The sequence below is a fragment of the Euleptes europaea genome, chromosome 3, assembly GCF_029931775.1.
Source record: "Euleptes europaea isolate rEulEur1 chromosome 3, rEulEur1.hap1, whole genome shotgun sequence".
NCBI lineage: Eukaryota > Metazoa > Chordata > Lepidosauria > Squamata > Sphaerodactylidae > Euleptes > Euleptes europaea.
The window spans coordinates 7,074,403-7,094,725 of NC_079314.1; the positions used below are offsets into that span (position 1 = coordinate 7,074,403).

A 20,323-nucleotide genomic window follows, 5' to 3' on the forward strand; every position below is an offset into this window, starting at 1 on the left:
ACTACAGAAATCTGAAACAGAGCCGAAACAAAGCAGGAGCTCTTAAATACGACAGAAACTACCTGGTCTGGAGCAGACTTACAGCGATAGGCAGCAACACAGTCCCGCAGGCAACAGTTCCTACCCCTTGGTGGCCAGGGCCACTTTACTGACCCGTCCTTTTACAGGACAGTCCTATTTAAACTGTGCAAAAAGACGTCTTGAAAAATTCCTTGAAAACAAGAGGTCTTCTGCCCGGAAAGCCAGAAGAGTGAGAGGCCTCCTAATCTGGTCAGGGAGGCGATTCCCTAAGGCGGGGGCAAAAAAAAAGCAGAAGGCACCCGTTAGTCTGTCACAAGTAAAAAGTTTTCTGGGGCCCTAAAGACTCCCGGATTTATGAGGGCAGATATTTTCTGGACCGCCGCCCGCCTTCGCAAAGCGCATTCTCAAACAGCAGACCTATAGGGGGGTGGGGGTGGGGGGCAATGTGAAGTGGGGTGAAAAGGCCACGAAATGAAAGCGATTCGATGGCTGCAGACAGCAGGGCTCCTTTGGCGAAATGCTTTTTCCGGCAAGGGGGGGCTAGCGGGCGGGCCCGAGGGGGCCGCCCTGCCTCCGTGGGGGCTTCGCGAGGGCCGCTTGGGCCGGCCGGCCGGGCGCGCGCTGCCCTCCCGCGGCCTCCCCCCTCCCCGGCGCGAGAAAGAAAGGGCGAGCTGGCCGCAGAAGGGGCGGGGCGCGCAGGGGACGGGGGGGCGGGCGGAGGAAAGTTGGAGGGCGAAGGGAAGGGGTTGGCGAGGCAGGGAAGAGGGGGTGGGGTCTGGAGTTGGAAAAGTGGGGGGAGCGGAGACCTAAGCCCTCGGGGGGGGGGTGCCCCGGAGCGCGGGGTGGAGGCTCGCGCCGTCTAGGATGTGGCCGGGGGCCGGCGGCCAAGGGGGAGGAGACCCGCGCGGCTAGGGGGTGGGGTGGGGTGGGGGGGCGGCGGAGGGGGCCGGGCCGGAGGTAGAGGGGAAGGGGGGCGGAATCCCGCGCCCGAACATGGCCTCCTTCCCTGCGGAGCCCGCGGAGGCGGCCGGCCGAGGCCCGCCGGCGGGAGAGGAGGGCCAGGCGGCGTCGGCGGCGTCGGGGGGCGAGCGGCGCAAACTTGTGCAAACTTCGGCGGCCGCCCCTTCGCCCGAGGCTCCTCCCGGCGGCGGCGGCGCGGAGGCGAGCGGGTCGGCGCCGTGCTTTGCCTCCTCCTCCTCCTCGCCGGTGCCGCCGTCGGGGGGTCCCCCGCGCTTCTCTGCGGAGCAGGTGTCGTGCGTGTGCGAGGCGCTGGTGCAGGCGGGCGACCCGGGCCGGCTGGGGCGCTTCGTGGGCTCGCTGCCGGCCGCGGAGGCGCGGCGGCTGGAGGCGGCGTCGTCGGGGGCGGCGGGCGAGAGCCTGGCCAAGGCGCGGGCGCTGCTGGCCTTCGAGCGGGGCGACTTCGCGGAGCTGTACCGGCTGGTGGGCGGGCGGCCCTTCGGCGCGCCCCACCACCCCTTCCTGCAGGACCTCTACCTGCGCGCGCGCTACCGCGAGGCCGAGGCGGCGCGCGGCCGGGCGCTGGGCGCCGTCGACAAGTACCGCCTGCGCAAGAAGTTCCCGCTGCCGCGCACCATCTGGGACGGCGAGGAGACCGTGTACTGCTTCAAGCGCCGCTCCCGCGCCGCCCTGCGCGACTCCTACGGCCGCAGCCGCTACCCCACCCCCGAGCAGAAGCGCCGCCTGGCCCGCGACACCGGCCTCTCCCTCACCCAGGTCAGCAACTGGTTCAAGAACCGCCGCCAGCGGGACCGCGGCGGCGCCCGCGCCGGACCCCGCGCCCCCGGCAAGAGGTGAGGGGCGCGCCGCGACGAGCCTCCAGCCGCGGGGGCAGGCCAGCGGGGGGCCCGCGGGCTGCACCCTCCGCCCGGCCGAGGGCTGTCGGCCGCCTCCTTCCTGGCCCTTGTCGGGGGCCCTGAACCCCCCGGGGGGCTTCCGCAGGCCCAGCAGAGGCTCTCCCGCTGAGCCTGGGCCCCTCCCCAACAACATACCCGGGGGGCGGCCTTCTGCCGAACCAGGCCCTCGAGGCCGGCCTTCTCCACTCAGACCGGCAGCGGCCCTCCAGGGTCTCAGTCTTTCACGGCGCCTACCTGCCGAGTCCCTTTAACTGGAGATGCCGGGGATTGCACCTGGGGCCTCCTTGTGAGGGTTCCCAACCTCCCTGTGCCGTCTCCGTAAAATCACTCGCTCGGACGGTCGTGCAGAAACAAGGAACTTTATTGGAAGCTTCAGGTTAGTCTAGGCCAGTGGTGGCGAACCTATGGCACGCGTGCCAGAGGGGGCACGCAGAGCCCTCTCTGTGGGCATGCGCGCCGTCGCCCCAGCACATCTAGAGAGTGGCAAATGTTAATGTATGAGTTGTTTTTTCTAAACTAAAACCTCAGTATTCAGGTTAAATTATCGTCTTGGCACTTTTGCAATAAATAAGTGGGTTTTGGGTTGCAGTTTGGGCTCTCTGTCTCTAAAAGGTTCGCCATCACTGGTCTAGGCCCTACAATTCCAAAGTTGCAAGCGTTAGCAACTACACAAAGGCAGAATTATAACCCCTACAGGGAAGCAGATGTCAAGTACATGTTATGGGAACCACGAGATAATTGTGCATGGTACAGGAACAGCAAAGATCTCAGGAAGCTCGTCACGGCTATCTACACGCCAAGGCCATAGCTGGTAGGAGGGGGTCGGGGAGAGCAAGGGAGGAGGATGGCGGGAAGAGACATTCCAACCTGGGGCCTGCTGGAAGCAGCGCCTGAACCAAAGAAAGGCAAAAGGCCTGGACTCTCCCGCTGAGCCTCGGCCCCTTCCCAACAACATACCCGGGGGGCGGCCTTCTGCCGAATCAGGCCCTCGAGGTCAGCGTTGTCCACTCAGACTGGCAGCGGCCCTCCAGGGTCTCAGGCGGGGGTCTTTCACGTCACCTACCTGCCAAGTCCCCTTAACTGGAGATGCCAGGACTTGGATCAGGGACCTTCTGCCTGCAACACAGTTGCCCTATTCCTGAGCCACAGCCCCTCCTCAGCGCCTGCTTTCCCCATCCTTCCACTGCACCCCTACAATAGCACTGCAAGGTAGGCTAGGCTGAGAGAACGCAACTGGCCCAATACCCTCCAGTGATCTTTGTGGCGGGAACTTGAACGGCTGACTCTCTTCATGCCCTGTTTGCCGTCCTCCCAGCGGCATTGAGCTGACCATTGTTGGAAACAGGATCTTGGGCCTTTGCGCTGATTCAGTGTGGCCCTTGCAGATGTGCACATCAAAACATGCATGTTTAAAATTCGAAGGTTCGGCCCCCAGCCCCCGTAGCGTTAGAAGTTGTTACCTTGCACACCCCACCACCACCCACCCAGATTTGATAGGGAAACCCTCAAGCTAATTTAGGTAGGTTTTCTATGAGGAGGGTCCCTACTCCTGTGTGCATTCTGTAGAAACCCTAAGAACATAAGAAAGGCCCTGCTGGATCAGACCAAGGTCCATCAAGTCCAGCAGTCTGCTCACACAGTGGCCAACCAGGGGCCTCTAGGAAGCCACAATCAAGACCAGCACCATCCTGCCCGTGCCCCACCGCACCCAAAATAATAGGCATGCTCCTCTGATATTAGAGAGAACGGGTATGCAGCATGACCAGCATCCATTCCAACTAATAGCCAGGAATACCCCTTTCCTCCATGGACATGTCCACTCCCCTCTTAAAGCCCTCCTGTCAGACTCCAGGACCTCATTGCATCTCAGGAATAATAAACTTCGCTCCAGACGTGGCAGAGAGTTTAAAAAGTTTTATTAAGAAAGCAAACGAGTTCAGAGGTCTATACAACTTAAGGTTAGAATGGCGACGGGGATTTTACAGCTCAGCTTTATAGGATGCACACACTAGAATTGTTTACATGTAATGGCTTTGAAATGCAAAACATCAGAGTTCTCTCAAACTTCAAGAGAGAGAGGGTTCCAGCAAAATCACACCTTGAGATCAGAGTAGATTTACAATAGGAAGGCTACTTTGAAATGGAGACATCAGAGCCTCTGGCCATAGCACCTCTCTCCCAAACTGAAGAGACTTTCCCACAGGACCAAGGGGGGGGGGAACACGGAGCTTGCTATCCGGGGCTCGACTGCATGCCCTCGCTGACACCTCCAAGCTGGCAGCCATCACCACATCCTGGGGCAGGGAGTTCCACAGTTCAACTATGCATTGTGTGAAAAAATACTTCCTTTTATCTGTTTTGAATCTCTCACCCTCCAGCTTCAGCAGATGACCCTGTGTTCTAGTATTATGGGAGAGGGAGAAAATCTTCTCCCTGTCCACTCTCTCCAAACCATGCATAATTTTATAGACCTGTATCATGTCTCCCCTTAGCCGCCTTCTTTCCAAGCTAAACAGCCCTAAGCGTCCTAACCGCTCCCTATAGGACAGTTGCTCTAGTCCCCTAATCCTTTTAGTTGCTCTTTTCTGCACCTTCTCAAGCTCTGTAATATCCTTTTTTCGGTGTGGTGACCATAACTGTACACAGTATTCCAAGTGTGGTCTCGCCAGAGATTTGTACAAGGGCAGTAGGATATCAGCAGTTTTATTCTCAATTCCTTGTCTAATTATGGCCAGCATGGAATTTGCCTTTTTTACAGCAGCTGCACACTGGGTTGACATCTTCATTGAACTATCCACTACCACCCCAAGATCCCTTTCTTGGTCTGTCGCTGCCAGCACAGATCCCATCAGTTTATATGTGAAGTTTGGATTTTTTGCCCCAATACTTTACACTTACTCACACTGAAACTCATTTGCCATTTTAATGCCCATTCTTCCAGTATGTAGAGATCCTTCTGGAGCTCTTCACAGTCCGATTTTGTTTTAACCACCCTAAATAATTTGGTGTCATCTGCAAACTTGGCTACTTTACTGTTTAACCCCAACTCCAGGTCATTGATGAACAGGTTGAAAAGCACCAGTCCCAACACAGATCCCTGAGGCACCCCACTGCTCACATCCCGCCATTGTGAGAACTGACCATTGATTCCTACTCTCTGTTTCCTATTTTTCAGCCAGCTCTCAATCCATAAGGGAACTTGTCCTCTTATCCCGTGACTATGAAATTTACTTAGCAGTCTTTGGTGGGGGACTTTGTCAAAAGCTTTTTGGAAATCCAAATACACAATGTCCACAGGCTCATTCCTGTCCACATGCTTATTGACACTTTCAAAAAACTCTAATAGGTTAGTAAGACAGGACCTACCCTTACAGAAGCCATGCTGGGTTTTGCCCAGCAGACCTTGCCCTTCTATATGCTTGACAATTCTATCTTTAATAATGCTTTCCACCAATTTACCCGGAACAGACGTTAAGCAAGCTGGCCTGTAATTTCCTGGGTCCCCCCTGGAACCTTTTTTATAAATGGGTGTTACATTGGCCATTCTCCAGTCCTCTGGTACAGAGGCTGATCGAAGGGACATATTACATATCTTTGTTAGAAGTTCAGCCATTTCCCATTTGAGTTCTTGAAGAACTCTAGGATGAATACCGTCTGGTCCCTGTGACTTGTTAGTTTGAAGTTTGTCTAGACATTCTAGGACTTCCTGCCTTGTTACCACTATTTGCCTCAGTTCCTCATTTTCCCCTCTCCAAAATCTCTGTTCAGGAGAAGGAATCTGCCCTGTATCTTCAACAGTGAAGACAGATGAGAAGAATTCGTTTAGTTTTTCAGCAATCGCTTTATCCTCCTTAGAGTTCCTTTACTCCCATTGTCATCCAATGGCCCAACCGCTTCCCTAGCTGGTTTCCTACTCCTAATACACTTAAAGAATTTCTTATTGTTTGTTTTGATGTGTTTAGCAATATGCCCCTCAAAATCGTTTTTTTGCATCTCTAATTATCCCTTCATTTCCTTTGTGCAAGTTTGTGTTTGGTTCTATTCGCCTCGTTTGGGCAAACCTTCCAGTCTCTGAAGGAAGACTTTTTTCTCTAATTGCTTCCTTCACCTTACCCGTTAGCCATGGTGGTGACCTCTTGGACTTATTACTACCTTTCCTGACCTGCGGCATACAAGCTAGCTGAGCCTCTAGTAATGTGGACTTGAGTAATCCCCAAGCCTTTTCAAGAGATTTAACCCTCCTAACTGTTCCTTTCAACTTCCTCTTTACCAGTTTTCTCATTTTAGAGAAGTTCCCTCTTTTAAAGTCAAAGGTAATTGTGTGAGATTTCCCACTTACATATAAATTAAATTTGATGCCATTGTGATCACTATTGCCAACTGGCTCAACTACATCCACATCCCGCACTAAGTCACTGGCAGCACCCTCAAGATCTAGACAGTCTTGTGGGGTGTACACTTCCCAGGTGGGACTTTGTGGGGCCTTGAAATTTATTTACTTATTTAGAGCATTTATACCCCACCTCCCTCATGGTTCAAAGCAGCTTATAATAAAAGTTTAAAACATTTTCAGTTAAAACCAGGGTTTTTTTTTTTTTTTTAATTCCCACCTGCTCTGTAGGGTAACTGTGCCTTCCCAAGTTCTAGGGAAAGTGTGAAGTGAGGGAAAGTTCCTGACTTCTAGGCAAATCTGTACAAAGATTTCCAACAAGAGATTCTTCAAGTCTTCTGGTTCGCCAGGGACCCACACATAATACCTTCCTCCGGTGATAACGTCACCATTCTCAAGGGTCTAGTTAGGAAGCTTGTGGGGAGACCTCGACTCCTGCCCCATCATCTGAAATTGAAGACAAATCAATGTGCTCTCTTCCGGCAAGTGTGAATCTCCGTCTTATGGAGGATCCTGACATTTAGAAAGATTCTGAATTCTCATCAAAAAGCTTATCCTAAACTTTGTAAAAAATATACTCTGGGAATGTAAAAGGCAGTCCAAGCTTTGCCTCTCCTGCTCTAGATGGTTCTTAAAACATAGAATACCGACACTTAGCATTTGTATAGCACTTTGAGGACATTTCTTACAACAACCCTGTAAAGCAGGCTAGTTTTATTTACCCCTCTCACTGCAAAATGGGTTCAGAGAGAGAGAGAGGCTTGTCTGAAAGCCAGCATGGTGTAGTGGTTAAGAGCGGTGGACTCCAATCTGGAGAACCGGGTTGGTTACTCCACCACATGAAGCCAGCTGGGTGACCTTGGGCTAGTTGCAGTTCTCTCAGAGTTCTCTCAGCCCCACCTACCTTACAAGGTGTCTGTTGTGGGGAAAGGAAAGGAAGGTGATTGTATGCTGGTTTGAGACTCCTTCAAGGTACAGAAAATTGGGATATAAAAACCAACTCTTCCTTTTCCACCTTGTGCGGTCAGAGTGGAAAGGAGACAAGAACTGGGGAGCTCCCAGATCAGAGTCCAGCCAGTGTGCTGTGCCTTCGTCTGGGAATTTAGACAAATCAAGAGGATGTCCCTAATGAGAGGCAAAGTTGAGAGACTTGGCAAATGTTTCTGTCTTGCCTGAAGCTCAGCTCCGTCTGTGTATTACTGACATTCACAAACAGACCTTTTTGTTTCTGGCCAATCCACATTGGGTCACTAAGGCAGGAATTAGAGATCCCCGGAGCACCTCCTATTTACTTGCTGATTTAGGGAAGATGCACCTACAAGAATGCAAAAGAATTAGATGGTCTTGGAAAAGGGGGGGGGCTTCTCCCAGCTGCCTGCCCTGGAGGCAAAAGGTCTTGTTTTGCTAGCCTGCTCCCCCTCCCTTGGCAAACAAAAGGGAGAAACCACTTAACTTTGAGAGAGTTCCGGCTCATTCCTCTGTTAAGAGGGGGGGGGGAGAACAGGGGAGCTGGCTTATCCAGATGTTGCTGCAGCTGGATTCCCCCCTCCCCTAATCGTAGCATATATCTTTGTTCCGGGACAGCTGCACTGAGTAGCAACGTGGAAGGGTGGGCTCCCTGCTCTTCCCCTTTGTTATGAAATGTGAATCCTGGCTGGCTCCGAGTTTCCTTCTGCTTCTTCCCTCACCCTGTGTGTCCCCCCCCCCCATCTCCCTGCCTTAAGAACGCAGAATGCTTCCTTGGCGGTCAGCATGTTTCTGGACTGCACTTTATTGTGCAGGTAGGGCGAATCCTCCTCTGTGCAAAAGTAATTCCCAGCATCTGGAAAATGCAGTCTCTTCGGCACAAAGGTTCTAGCGTAGGCTCTACGAGCACATGCTAGTTTTCTTATTGCAGGAAGTTATTTGTGTGTGCAGTTCTATGACTCCTCACTTGCCCTCTGAGATGGTACCGCCCAGCCGTGGCTCCGCTGCCTCCCTGAGATATGCAAGGAAGAAAAGTACCCCTGCAAATCCAGCTAAAGTCGATTGGTGGTTTTGAAGGGAAGCTGGGAGGAGAGACGAGTATTCTTCTGAGAAACCAAGGAGCCGCTCCTGCTTGTGTTTCTCTTTCCCGTCTCTGCTTTAGGGCCTGGGCCTAGAAGGAAACTAGCCGCTTGTGGGGACACCTGATCTGAGGGTCAGAAATGGGCCCTTTGGTTGGGGCTTTCTGGGGGTCAGGAGGGAACGTGTCCTCTTTCCGTTATGTTCTTAATTTTTATTGGTGCAATGCTGCAATAAATTGGTTCTTGTAGGTTATCCGGGCTGTGTAACCGTGGTCTTGGAATTTTCTTTCCTGACGTTTCGCCAGCAGCTGTGGCAGGCATCTTCAGAGGAGTAACACTGAAGGACAGTGTCTCTCAGTGTCAAGTGTGTAGGAAGAGTCAGAGAGGGGTTGGGTTTGAGCTGAGTACTGTCCTGCAGACGTAATGTGCTAATCATTGTCCTGTAAGTATCAAGATAATGTACTAATGAGAGTGTGGTATGTTAATATGGAAGCATTGTATCCTGAAATGATCTGGTAATGTGTGAAATCTGCGTGGCTATTGTTGACTGTAGCCTTTGTTAGTCTGGAGGTTTTTCAGGGCAGGAAGCCAAGCCTTATTCATTCTTAAACTCTCTTCTTTTCTGTTAAAGTTGTGTTGATGTTTATGAATTTCAATGGCTTCTCTGTGCAATCTGACAAAATAGTTGGTAGAATTGTCCAGTCTTTCAGTGTCTTGGAATAAGACCCTGTGTCCTGTTTGTGTCAGTCCATGTTCAGCCACTGCTGATTTCTCAGGTTGGCCCAGTCTGCAGTATCTTTCATGTTCTTTTATCCTTGTTTGTATGCTGCATTTTGTGGTCCCGATGTAAACTTCTCCACAGCTGCAAGGTGTACGATATACTCCTGCAGAGGTGAGGGGGTCTCTTTTGTCTTTTGCTGATCGTAGCATTTGTTGTATTTTCTTGGTGGGTTTAAACACTGTTTGTAGGTTATGTTTTTTCAAAAGTTTCTCCATTCTATCAGTGACTCCTTTAATAAATGGCAAGAATACCTTTCCTATGGGAGACTGTTTTTCCTGAGTTTTCTGATTTTTGTTTGGTTTAATGGCCCTTCTGATTTCATTCTTGGAATAGCCGTTTGCTAGCAATAAATGTTTCTGATTTCTGGTGTCCTCTTTCCCTTTTGAAGAAAGCTTGAACACCTCAGCCTCTGTTGTGCTTTGGCCTTGGCTAGCTGCTAAGCAGTTGCCAAATTGTACCTTTGCCCTCCCTTCCCCCCCCCCCAATTCAGGAAAAATAACTTCCATCTGTTGTCTTACAGTCGCTGCTGGGGCTTTGCTTGGGTGACGCAGTGGTGGGGCGTTGGGAATGTTGAGTGAACACAGTAAGGGCTGCAGATTAGTTGGCTGATCCTTCGGAGTACTTCGGTTCCCAGTGTTTATTCTGTCCGCTTCATTCACTTGGTGCAACAGGCGAGCCAGCCAATTAGGGTGCATTCACATGCACAAAGGAAAATCATTAGTGACTCTGGTGAGGATTATTCAAGTGGGCAAGTCTTTCCTCCTGGAGTGCGTTAACCATGATTCTGAGCGCTCTCAAGAGTTGAGCCTCTGTTGGGGTTTGAATTTTTTTAAAAAATGCCTCTGTGCAAACTGGGCAGCCACCAGGTTCCCTGCTCAGAAAACAACCAGAAGAACTCACAGAATCCCCCCCCTTTCCTGCTTTCCAGATCAAATGACATGTTTCCAACCATGCAGTTCTGAGGACCGAAGGTGCTTAAGTCTTCAGGAGAGGGGAACAACACTTCTGCTGATTCCCCACCCCTCCTTTTGCACCCGGTGCCGGTCTGGAGGGTTTTGTGATTCCCAGGAACAAAACTGCCAGGGCTGCAGGGGGAGGGGGGGTCCGCAGATCATTAGACCCTGCCATTAAGTAAGCAGGCTTCAGGGGACTCTTGAGTTCAGCCCCTGCCTCATCTCTCCATGTCTGGTCCACTAATTAAAAGCTTCATTCTTTGCAGCATTCTGTAGCTTACCGTTATGTCAGAACAGATTAAACGAGAATTTGAAATCTAATTTTGTTGGGGAAAATGCAAGATATATATAGATGGCCTCTTTTGACAGAAGAGCAAATTCTGGTTTGCTGAGAAAATATAAAGAAAGGAGTCCACAGATTGCCCCAGTTGGGTTCACCTAGCAGCAAGGCACAGTTTGCTCTTATGTGTGAACCGAGCTCTAGTAAAAGGTGTGGGCAAAGCAGGAGGCTGTATTCTGGTATCGCACACGGAGATGCAGAGTTTGGGCTGCCATGGCAAGAGGAGTCTCCCCTCTCGCTGGCTCCTGATTTTTAACTTCTGTTCAGGAGCTAAAAGCACAGCAGGTGTCCGTAGACCTGAAGCAAATGTTTATGTGAACCCCACCTTAATTAAATCAAAAGAGTTAATTAAATCAAAAGAGTTTCTGTCTAGACATTAGGAAGAATTTTCTAACAGAGCAGTTCCTCAGTGGAACAGGCTTCCTTCCTAAGCACTCCTTCCCTGGAGGTTTTTAAGAAGAGGTTAGATGGCCATATGTCAGCAATGCTGATTCTATAACCTTAGACAGATAATGAGAGGGAGGGCATCTTGGCCATCTTCTGGGCATGGAATAGGGGGTCACTGGGTGTGTGTGTGGGAGGTAATTGTGAATTTCCTGCATTGTGCAGGGGGTTGGACTAGATGACCCTGGTGGTCCCTTCCAACTATGATTCTACAGTTGACTTAGCAACTGTTGGCTTAGCAACTGCTTCATAAATTCTTCACCCCACTCTTTTTCTCTTGCAGTGAATCTGACGGGAATCCCAGCACAGAGGATGAGTCCAGCCATGGCCCCGAAGAAACCGAAGCGGCAACGGGGGTTCCAGCCACAGCTGAAGGGATTCCTGCCTCCGGCAGCCTTTTTTTGCCCGCTGCTTGCTCCAGTGGATCCTCCATCCTTCTGAACGGCAGCTTCATCACAACCAGCTCCCCGACCATGCTCCTCAATGGAGGATCCGTTATCCAGACCCCCAGTGGAGGCGTGATCCTGAATGGGTTGGCTCTAGGGGAGAACCAGACCATTACTCTTAGCCCTGTGGCAGCACCAAGTCCTCCTGTCCTCCTGAATGATTCCACTACCCTGTTGGGTGGAAAAACCCCAGCAGTCAACAGCCAGGAGGTCTCCAAGGCTCATCCGGAGTCCTTTCCCCCGGCTGCCGTCATCCTCAGCCCCACGGCTCTTCCAGGGGAGGTGAAGTCCAAAGCCGCTGAGGCTCTGGCCTTTGGTGTGGAAGTGAAGTCCGAGGATGGGCCAGTGGCCGCCCCACCTCTTCTGTCCCTACCGGATGCCTCGACGCTCCTGTCCGATCACAAGGGCACCTTGCTGACGGCCATTCCCGTGTCTCAAGTCGTCCCTTCCAATGAAGAGGCCCCCACAGCCACTCAGCTGCCCCCAGCTGCTGCGCTGGCATCTGCACCCAGCCCCCAGATTGTCCCTCTTGCTAAACTTGTCCCTGGCGCTCAAGCGCTGTCCAGCCCACAGGTGACCTTGGCAACGGTCGGTGGGCAGGTCGCTTTGCCGATGCCTCCTCCGGTGACCACGGCTGCGCCCCTCCTTTCCATTCCGGGCTCCTCTCCTGCCCAGGCCACAGTCCTCCACGTTCCTGCCCCGTCTCTGCTCCCCCTCGCTCAAGTTTCACCCCCCTCCCAGGTCGTGCCTTTGTCTCAGCCCGTTTCAGGCCCCCAGGTGCTTTCTCCATCTCAAATGGTGCCCGTGTCCCCCACGCAGACTTACACGGTGCCCCAGGGGCCCTCCGGCCCTCAGTTCGTCTCCCTCCCCCAGGTCACCCAGGGATCCCAGATTATTTCTCTGCCCCAAGTGGTGCCCACCTCGCAAGTCATGACACTACAGCAGGGTGTGAGCAGCCCCATCCAGATCCTGACAAGTGCTTCCCCCATCAAAGTGGGACCCGTGGCAGGGACCCCGCAGGCTGCGACGTCCGGCGGAAGCCTCGGCCACAGCAACTTCCACCTCATCAACACCAACGTAAGCATGACGGCACTTCAGCTTCCGGGCACCGCACCAGGTAACCACTGGGGACAGAGAGGGACTAGGGGGAAAGTTTGACAGGAGTGGTAGCTTTAGGAAAGGGGTTTCTTGGGATCACTCAACCAAGGACTCTAAAAATACTGTGAGCCAAGGGAGGTCAGATATTGCTTGAGTTGCGGGTAGCTCAAGCATGATCCAAAAACAAAAGCCACATATTAGGGCCAACCAAAACTAACACAAAACTGTAAGCAATAAATGGAACTCTACAGAACCCCAAGCACAGCATTGTGGGTTGCAGCTGGGGCTCTTGTGTCAGACATAGATAAAACCAAACCATTAAACAGAAACAGAGTTGTCAGTACTGAAACTGTCTGCATTTATTCAAAGTCGAAAACATATAAAATCATCCAGAAACATGGGGTGGGAGGAGAGAATAAGTGGTAAAGCACGCATACTTTGAATGTAGAAAGTTTTCTAGGGTAGCTATGTTGGTCCGCAGTAGAACAGCTAGATTTGAGTCCAGCAGCACCAACAAGCGTTTCAGGGTATGAGCTTTCGAGAGTCAAAACTGTCAGATTCTCTAATCAGAAGCTCTGATACTTTAAAGCTTATAACCCAAAACCATGTTGGTCTCTAAGGTTCTACTGGACTGAAATCCAGCTGTTTGAAAACTCATACCCCCGGCATCTTGTTGATCTCTAAGGCACTCAAAATGTATCCTAGATTGTCATTTACATGAAGAACCCCTCAAAAAAATTATACTACCTTTAATTAGCAAATTGATGGCCCCTTACAGAACAACCATATGTCAATTCCTGCTGAATGACATCATGCCTGAGGTTACGGTGAAGGTAGCAGAGTTTTTGGTGGAAGTGGTTAAGGTTAAGATTCAATCCTAAATATTAATTGATTGTAATTTTTATTAAACACCTGTTATTTCTTATCTCATGACCATAACTATCTATGCCAATAAAGGTTATATGTATGTATGGACTCAGATCCGGACATAGAAGGTTCTAGATCAGATCCCTGGCATCGCCAAATGAAAGAATTCCAGATGACCTGAGCCCTTGTTGGTTGAAAGTTGGTCAGGAAGGTGGAGACTAGTTTAAAGAAGGATGTTTACTGGCGGGTGGGGAGATGTAGAAAGCCAAGTCGCCAGGGTTTTTATCTTACCTGAGATACAGAAAGATTTCCCCCCTGCGTTTTCTCTCCACCTTAGGGAATATCCTCTTGACTAACCCAGCGACCGGAAGCGGCACCATTGTTACAGGCATGGCTCTGCAGCAGGGCAAGCTCATCCTGACGGCCACCTTCCCCGCGAGCATGCTGATGGCACCTATCCTGTCAGGTCCGGCAGCACCAGCCTTGGCCCTGCCCGTGAAGCAGGAAGTGCCCACGACCCCGCCGGGCGCTTTGGAAGACAACGAAGCCAGCCACGTGCTGCTTCCCGGGATCAGTCCTGTCCCCGCTCTTTCAGCCTCAGATAGCCCCGGGTCACCGGACTTGGCGTTTGGCACAGACTCCGGCCAGAGCCACCTCCTTTCAAGCTTCTCCCAGCCCGAGAGCCTGGCGGCGATGTCCCAGCAGCAGGTGGTCTGGTCCAGCCCGGTCACCATGGGCCTCCAAGGGCCCAGCTCCGTGGGGCTGTTTGAGATGGACAAGGGTCCCATGGAGGAGCAGAGCAGCCTGCTTCGGCTCCCCGAGGGGGAAGCCCTCTTGCTGGACGCCTCCGGCGGCGACCCCATGGATCACGAAGCGCTTGACTCTGACGAGAAGGTGCTGACCCAGCTACAGTCGGTTCCGGTGGAAGAGCCCCTGGACTTGTAAAAACGAGCAGGCTCGGGCAAACAGGGTGAACCTGGGTGTCACCTGCCTGTGAAACAGCTTGCTTAACCAGAATCCTTCACTCTTGCTCCCGTGGGCTCCCAGAGCAGCTGCTGATTTGGGAATGCTCGAAGTGCCTTGATAAGGGAAACTCTTCCCTGGATCCTCGTTCTGCAGATTTTCTGCTTGCTTTCTTCTTTTTTGCAGAGGGGGAACAAACACTACACTACAGCACAAAAATGCAGGAGAAATTCCCTCACGCCCACCCAGCCCCTTAACAGTGTGCAACAGCTTGACTGATGTCCGAATGACACCTTGTGGTTGCCGGCAGAGTAACAACAAGTACTGTTTCTACTTGTTTTATTGGAAGGCCAGGAGTCTGTGGGGCTAGGAAGGGCCACCTGGACCTCATTATCCCAGGGGAGGGGAGGGGCATTCTCCCATCATTCTCTGCTTTAGCCTCTGCAGCTACTAAAAATCTTTCTAGTGTCTTCCAGTTGTGACAGCATGCAAAAGTAGGAACCTTCTGTTAGCTGTTGCAGAGGAGGGGGCAGTGCGCTTGTATCAGAAGAAGGACCTTCCTTTCCCCTCAAATATGGTGCTAGGGATGGAGCTCAGGTGCTGGTCTGATAACCACATCCCACTTAAGAGGAGCAGGGAGACTCTTCATATCCTCTGGGCTTGGCTCCTGTTCCAGTTAGGGCCTGGCCGGACTTGTTTTGGGGGAGAAGGTCGCACATTGTTCCTTCATCTGCTTTTTAGTCCTATTATCTGTGCAATCTGAAAGAATTGTGTGTAAACCCCCGGACAAGCATTGCAAATAGGCACTAAAAACCAATGCAATCCTGCAACAGGGAATAGTTGTGTTTAATTCCACCAGGGCAGAAATTCCTAGCTAGATCCCCACCCCCTTGTCTGCCCAGCAGATTAGCTCAGGAAAAGAGCAAAAGAAAGCCAGGGCAAATCACTTCTGTGAGGAACTTTGCTAGATGAACGGTAAGAAAGTGTGTTAATACAGGGCTGTACGTCACATTCAGCATTAAAGGTACATACAAAAATTGGCTTTAGATGCGGAGTTTCAGTCTCTTAAGGGCAGAGTAAAATGAACTCTACCCACATCATAACTGCTGCCTACATTTGGGGTTGAAAGTAGGAACCATACAGATTTGGGGAGGGGAGTTTGCTGCCTGTGTGATCTGCTTTTCAGGGTATTGACTATAACTATGTATTTCGCCCCTTAAAAATAGGATTGCCAAGTTTTCATCCTGAATAAATTTCTCTCGAGGCTAGTGTTTCCTCGAAAGCCTCCAGACAATAAAATCCACAAGTGGCCTGACTTTAAAAAAAAGAAGAAACATATATATTTAGTCTATTTTTAGAAGAAGAAAGCATTATAAAACCCACCCCCCCCATTGTTTCTGTAACTCAGCAACAACTCTTACTCTCTTTTTATATTTAATGGTCTTTTTATCATGAGGATAAAAAAATGGAAGTTTTTATATTAAAAAACTGTATGATGTTTTCTCACACTACAAATGGATTGTTGAGGGATCTTGGGCAACGGATGAGGTTGACATGGGTGTCGTTCGGATTCTGGCGTGGGGGTCAACGTGTTGATTCTGTCCCAGTTGTGGTATGAACTTGGTTCTTTCCTGAAATGAAACAGTCTCCAAGGAAGGCTTCCCAGCCATCATGTCGTAATCAAGCTTCTAGAACCTACTCCTTCACCGCTCTCTTCAGAACCTCCAAATCCACATCTTCCTCTAAGGCCGAATGATGCAGCCTATTCGGAAAAGGCTGATGGATGGAGGAGTTGGCTATCGGCAGTTCTCGAATCAGTCACTTGGCATGTTACATTATAAAGAAACAGGAACCCACCACCGTTTGATGTCCGTGTAGATAGATGGACTAGCACTTTCTTCCCGCCACTGTCTTCTCCACGATGAGATCTAAATGGAGTTGTCAAAGTGCACCCGCTCTTCCCAGCCAGGTACTACAATTATCACACCTTTCTCCACAATTTGTGAGGAACAATCATTTCTACAAGATATTTTTATATCTTTTTTTTGTTTTTAATGTGTATTTGTGACTTTTATATATATTATATATATATTATATATATATTTTATCCTAAAGCATTGTATGTGTATATATTCATTATTATAACAGCAAGCTGTGCTGGAAATTCAATAGTTATGACAGATGGAGGAAGAGATGATAATGGGTGTAGCTTAACTTTTTGAGAGGAAACGCATGAAGCTGCCTTATACTGAATCAGACCCTTGGTCCATCGAGGTCGGTATTGTCTACTCAGACTGGCAGCAGCTCTCCAGGGTCTCAGGTGGAGGTCTCTCACATCACCTGGTCCTTTTAACTGGAAATCCCAGATCCCTGGGGCCTTCCACATAAGGAAGGACAGAACTCAAAACAGTTTATTAACATTCAAGGACCCCAGTTTTCCCATATATAAAAACAAAATCATGATTATATTTTATACTCGCTGCACAAATGTAAGACCCAATACTAGGCGTAGAATTCAGAATCCTAAGAACCTCAGAATTTAAGGGATTCTGTTTTACTCATTTCAGTCTGGAGTATTTTAATGATGCCCAGGTAGGCCTGAACATGCAGCCATCAGCAGCGGGAAAGTTATTGTCCCTCCTTGGCTTGTGGCTGCTGTACTTCATGAGGTGGTGTACATAACATATCTGTAAGTGCCCTCTGTTTGGGGCATACCACAGTGGTCTCTAGCAGCTGTTCATTTACACTTGCTGGGAAATCCAGTGACAGACGGTGAGAACCCGGGACCATGCAAGGGAAATGTAAAAAGCTAGACCAAGACACAGTACAAATTTAGGGTAATACCCTCACATAGGTTACAGGATAAGCTAGCCATGCTGGCCTCTGACCTGCTATTCTGCCATGTCTGTTTCACCTACTATATGCAGTCTCTATCAGTCCTCAAGGCCTTGTATTACAAGAACATTGGGAAAAGTCCTGGGGGATTGGGTCTGTGTCTTTCTCATTTAGATAATTTGTTTGCCACCCTTCCAGAGACATTCTTGAGGGTGCTCACAAATAAAAACAGCATAAAAGCATAAAGACAACATCAACAATCAGTATGAAAAACAAGCCAGGGGCATAGAAGCAACACAAAGCAAATCACTGAGAAGCCTAAAGAAATCCATAAAACAGGCTAGAAGCAGGCCAAAAATTAAAAGCCTAAATGTTTTTGGCCTGGTGCCTAAATGACAGTAAGGTAGGTACCACATGAGCCTTAAGGGGGAGGACATTACAAAGGTGAGGTGCCATAGTTGAAAAAGCCCTTTCTGTAGTTGTGCCTGCCTCGTCTCCGCAGGTGGGGGCACAGAAAGCAGCCCTTGAGAGACCAACCTTACCTGGTGGGCCTGACAGTACAGAAGTCCTTCAAGTTCCCTGGCCCCAAGCTATTCATGGTGCCTTGAACTGTGCCCAGAAACAGATGGGCAGCTAATGCAGATGTTTTGGCACAGGAGTGATAGGATCCGTGCATCCAACCCAGAGAGCCTGGACCAACTGACATTTCCAAAGGTGGCCGCATGTAGAGCGCGTTACTGTAATCCTGCATTCTGCTTCATTAATGAGCCAACTGCTTCTGAAAGCTCTGAAGCAGAGCATGGAGATGACATCCAGTGGTCTGTCGCCAGCATGTGGCACTCAGAGGTATATTAACCCTGGAACATGGAGGTTCCGCTTAGCTATCATGACTTTGCCATTAATAAGTATACCTTCTCTCAGTGTATTTCATCCCCTTTTAAAACCATCTAAACAAGCAGCCTCACTAGGGTTTGTAGTAGCGAGGGTTAATTTTTCCCCTGATGATGATGATGCAGTGCATATGGCCAAGGCGAAAGTTCAGGTTGCCACCAGGAGCAATAGAGGAATGGTCCAGAAACCCATAGGCCTCCTACGAAGTAACAAGGATTCTTTCTTTCTTTCTTTCTTTCTTTCTTTCTTTCTTTCTTTCTTTCTTTCTTTCTTTCTTTCTTTCTTTCTTTCTTTCTTTCTTTCTTGGGGGGAGGGGGCGTGATTCCTTGATGAAATTTCCACAAAGACCAGGTTCCCTGCTGTATCTAATGCTATATTTGCTCCCAAAGAAAGCTTTTCCCTGGGAGGCTGAGAAATTGTGCTTTGCTGGGAAGAAGTAACGTGATCCAGGTTGGATAGTATTACTCAGATGGATGTGTAAGCAACACCGACTGGGGTGGGAGCATTTCTCAGCTCCTGAATGAGTTGGGGAAGGAAGGGGGGGGGGTTCATCAGAGGCACGATTAACTGTTCACAATATATTAGGAGGGGTTTAACCCTGCAGTTGTGGCAGAGGGTTGGAAGAAGAACAGTGCACTGAAAGTTGCTTTAGAAATGTAAAGAATGGGTGGGCTCACTGAACTGGGGGTACAAAGTTCTAGTGAAGGAGAAAGGGAGCATGCACGCTTGCCACCAGAGACCCAAAGACGCCACCTAGCAAGACCTGCTTGCAAATGCTAAAACTGGTATTGGGTGCAGAAATGGGTGTCTCCAAAAGCTGGATTTTGCTTCTAGCCCTTAAGAATGTAAAGATAGGCTTGGAATTGTGTGGGCAGCACATGAATCTGCCTTATACCGTATCAGACCCTTGGTCCATCAAAGTCAGTACTGTCTACTCAGATGGGCAGCGGCTCTCCAGGGTCGCAGGCTGCCTTTCACATCACCAACTGCCTGGTCCTTTTAACTGGAGGTGCCGGGGATTGAACCTGGGACCTTCTGCATGCCAAGCGGATGCTCTACCACTGAGACACAGTCCCACCCTGTAGCAATCTCCTAAGCCAGGGTGAGTTCAGTAGAATTTCCGGGGGTAAAGGGGCAGAGACAACAGTAAAGTAGGTACACATTTGCATAATCTATACATGCTGTGGAACTGGTAAGCACAGGGCTTAGACATACACCCAGCACTCCCCAGCCCGTTTGAGAAATCTCCGTCTCTAACTGAGTGGCCCAGACAGGTGGGAGTGTGCCTGGTGTCTGCATCTCTAACCCCCTCCATTGCACCTACCTGCCCCCCACCCCCTGCAAAGCACAGCATCTCTCCCACTTTCCCTCCCTGTAAGGAATGCTGCTTTCTCCTGGCTGCCAGACAAGGCCCCCTTTTCATTTGCCTTGTGACAGCTTATTTGTCTCATGAGTGGCTGCCAGCTTGGTGGGAAACATGATCTCCGCATGGGAAGAGTCAGGGGGCAAGGCAAGGCGGCAGTCGTTCTGGTTTGGGGGCCGATTAGTCACCTGGCGGGCCCAAGAACAAAGGGAGATAAAGCATTCTCTGCGCAAGATCAGCCACCCCTTGAAAGGATATGAAACGTCTTGTTGCTCAGTCTGGGATTTTAAGAACCAGCGAAAAGGGTTGGATTCCATTAAAGTCTGAAGAAATAGCATATTGGAAGAACAGATTTTTTCAAAATGCTATTTGGCTAGCTAGACCTTATGGTTGCTTAAATCAGCTCGAAAGTGAGTGGCCGATGACTGGTGGAAAACTCAGACGCTGAGGAAGGGGGAGGTACTGAGCAGGATTTCTAGGTAGAAGGTTAAGATTAAGGTGCCCGCTGGTGATCTGAGCCCACAATCACTGGGATGGAAGCAACACACTGCATTCAAGTGAAAAGCTGCAAAAGGCACAAGCCTAGAAGATCTGGGTAGCAAACAGGCCAGCCTGAGCGGACGTGGGAGAAAGCAGAGGCCCTTTCCTCTTCCGCTTGTCTCCTCATGCCCCATTCTGTAGGGGGCATCTCACATTTCCATATCCAGACGACCCCTCGGCAGAAAATTTTACCATCCAAAGGTGACTACAAGTCTCCCTTTCTCTCGCTCTCCGTGCAAAGGCGGCCAATGGCTGGTCACAGCTGCAGCCCTCGTGGGCTGGGCCTGTAACCGATACCCCCCAGACATCTACTCGGGGCGACCGTCTCTAGAGCCAGAAGACAGGCAGAGTCCTGGCGGCACAGAGGAGCAGAGAGGGAAACGGGGCACGGCCACTGCAGAGAGAAACTTGTCAGGCAACCAACTCGGTTCCCGCTCATCCTGGGCACCCCTGCCATAGCCGGACAGATCTC

At 50.5% G+C, this 20,323-nt stretch overlaps 1 protein-coding gene across 1 annotated transcript; it reads left to right on the forward strand.

Moving 5' to 3' along the window:
• Nucleotides 1-1,014: 1,014 nt before the first annotated feature.
• On the forward strand, nt 1,015-14,225 carry SIX5 (SIX homeobox 5). The gene is made up of 3 exons (XM_056845798.1): nt 1,015-1,832; nt 11,132-12,411; nt 13,597-14,225. The coding sequence occupies exons 1-3, from the start codon at nt 1,015-1,017 to the stop codon at nt 14,202-14,204; spliced, it is 2,706 nt and encodes a 901-aa protein (XP_056701776.1). The 3' UTR covers nt 14,205-14,225.
• Nucleotides 14,226-20,323: the final 6,098 nt, after the last annotated feature.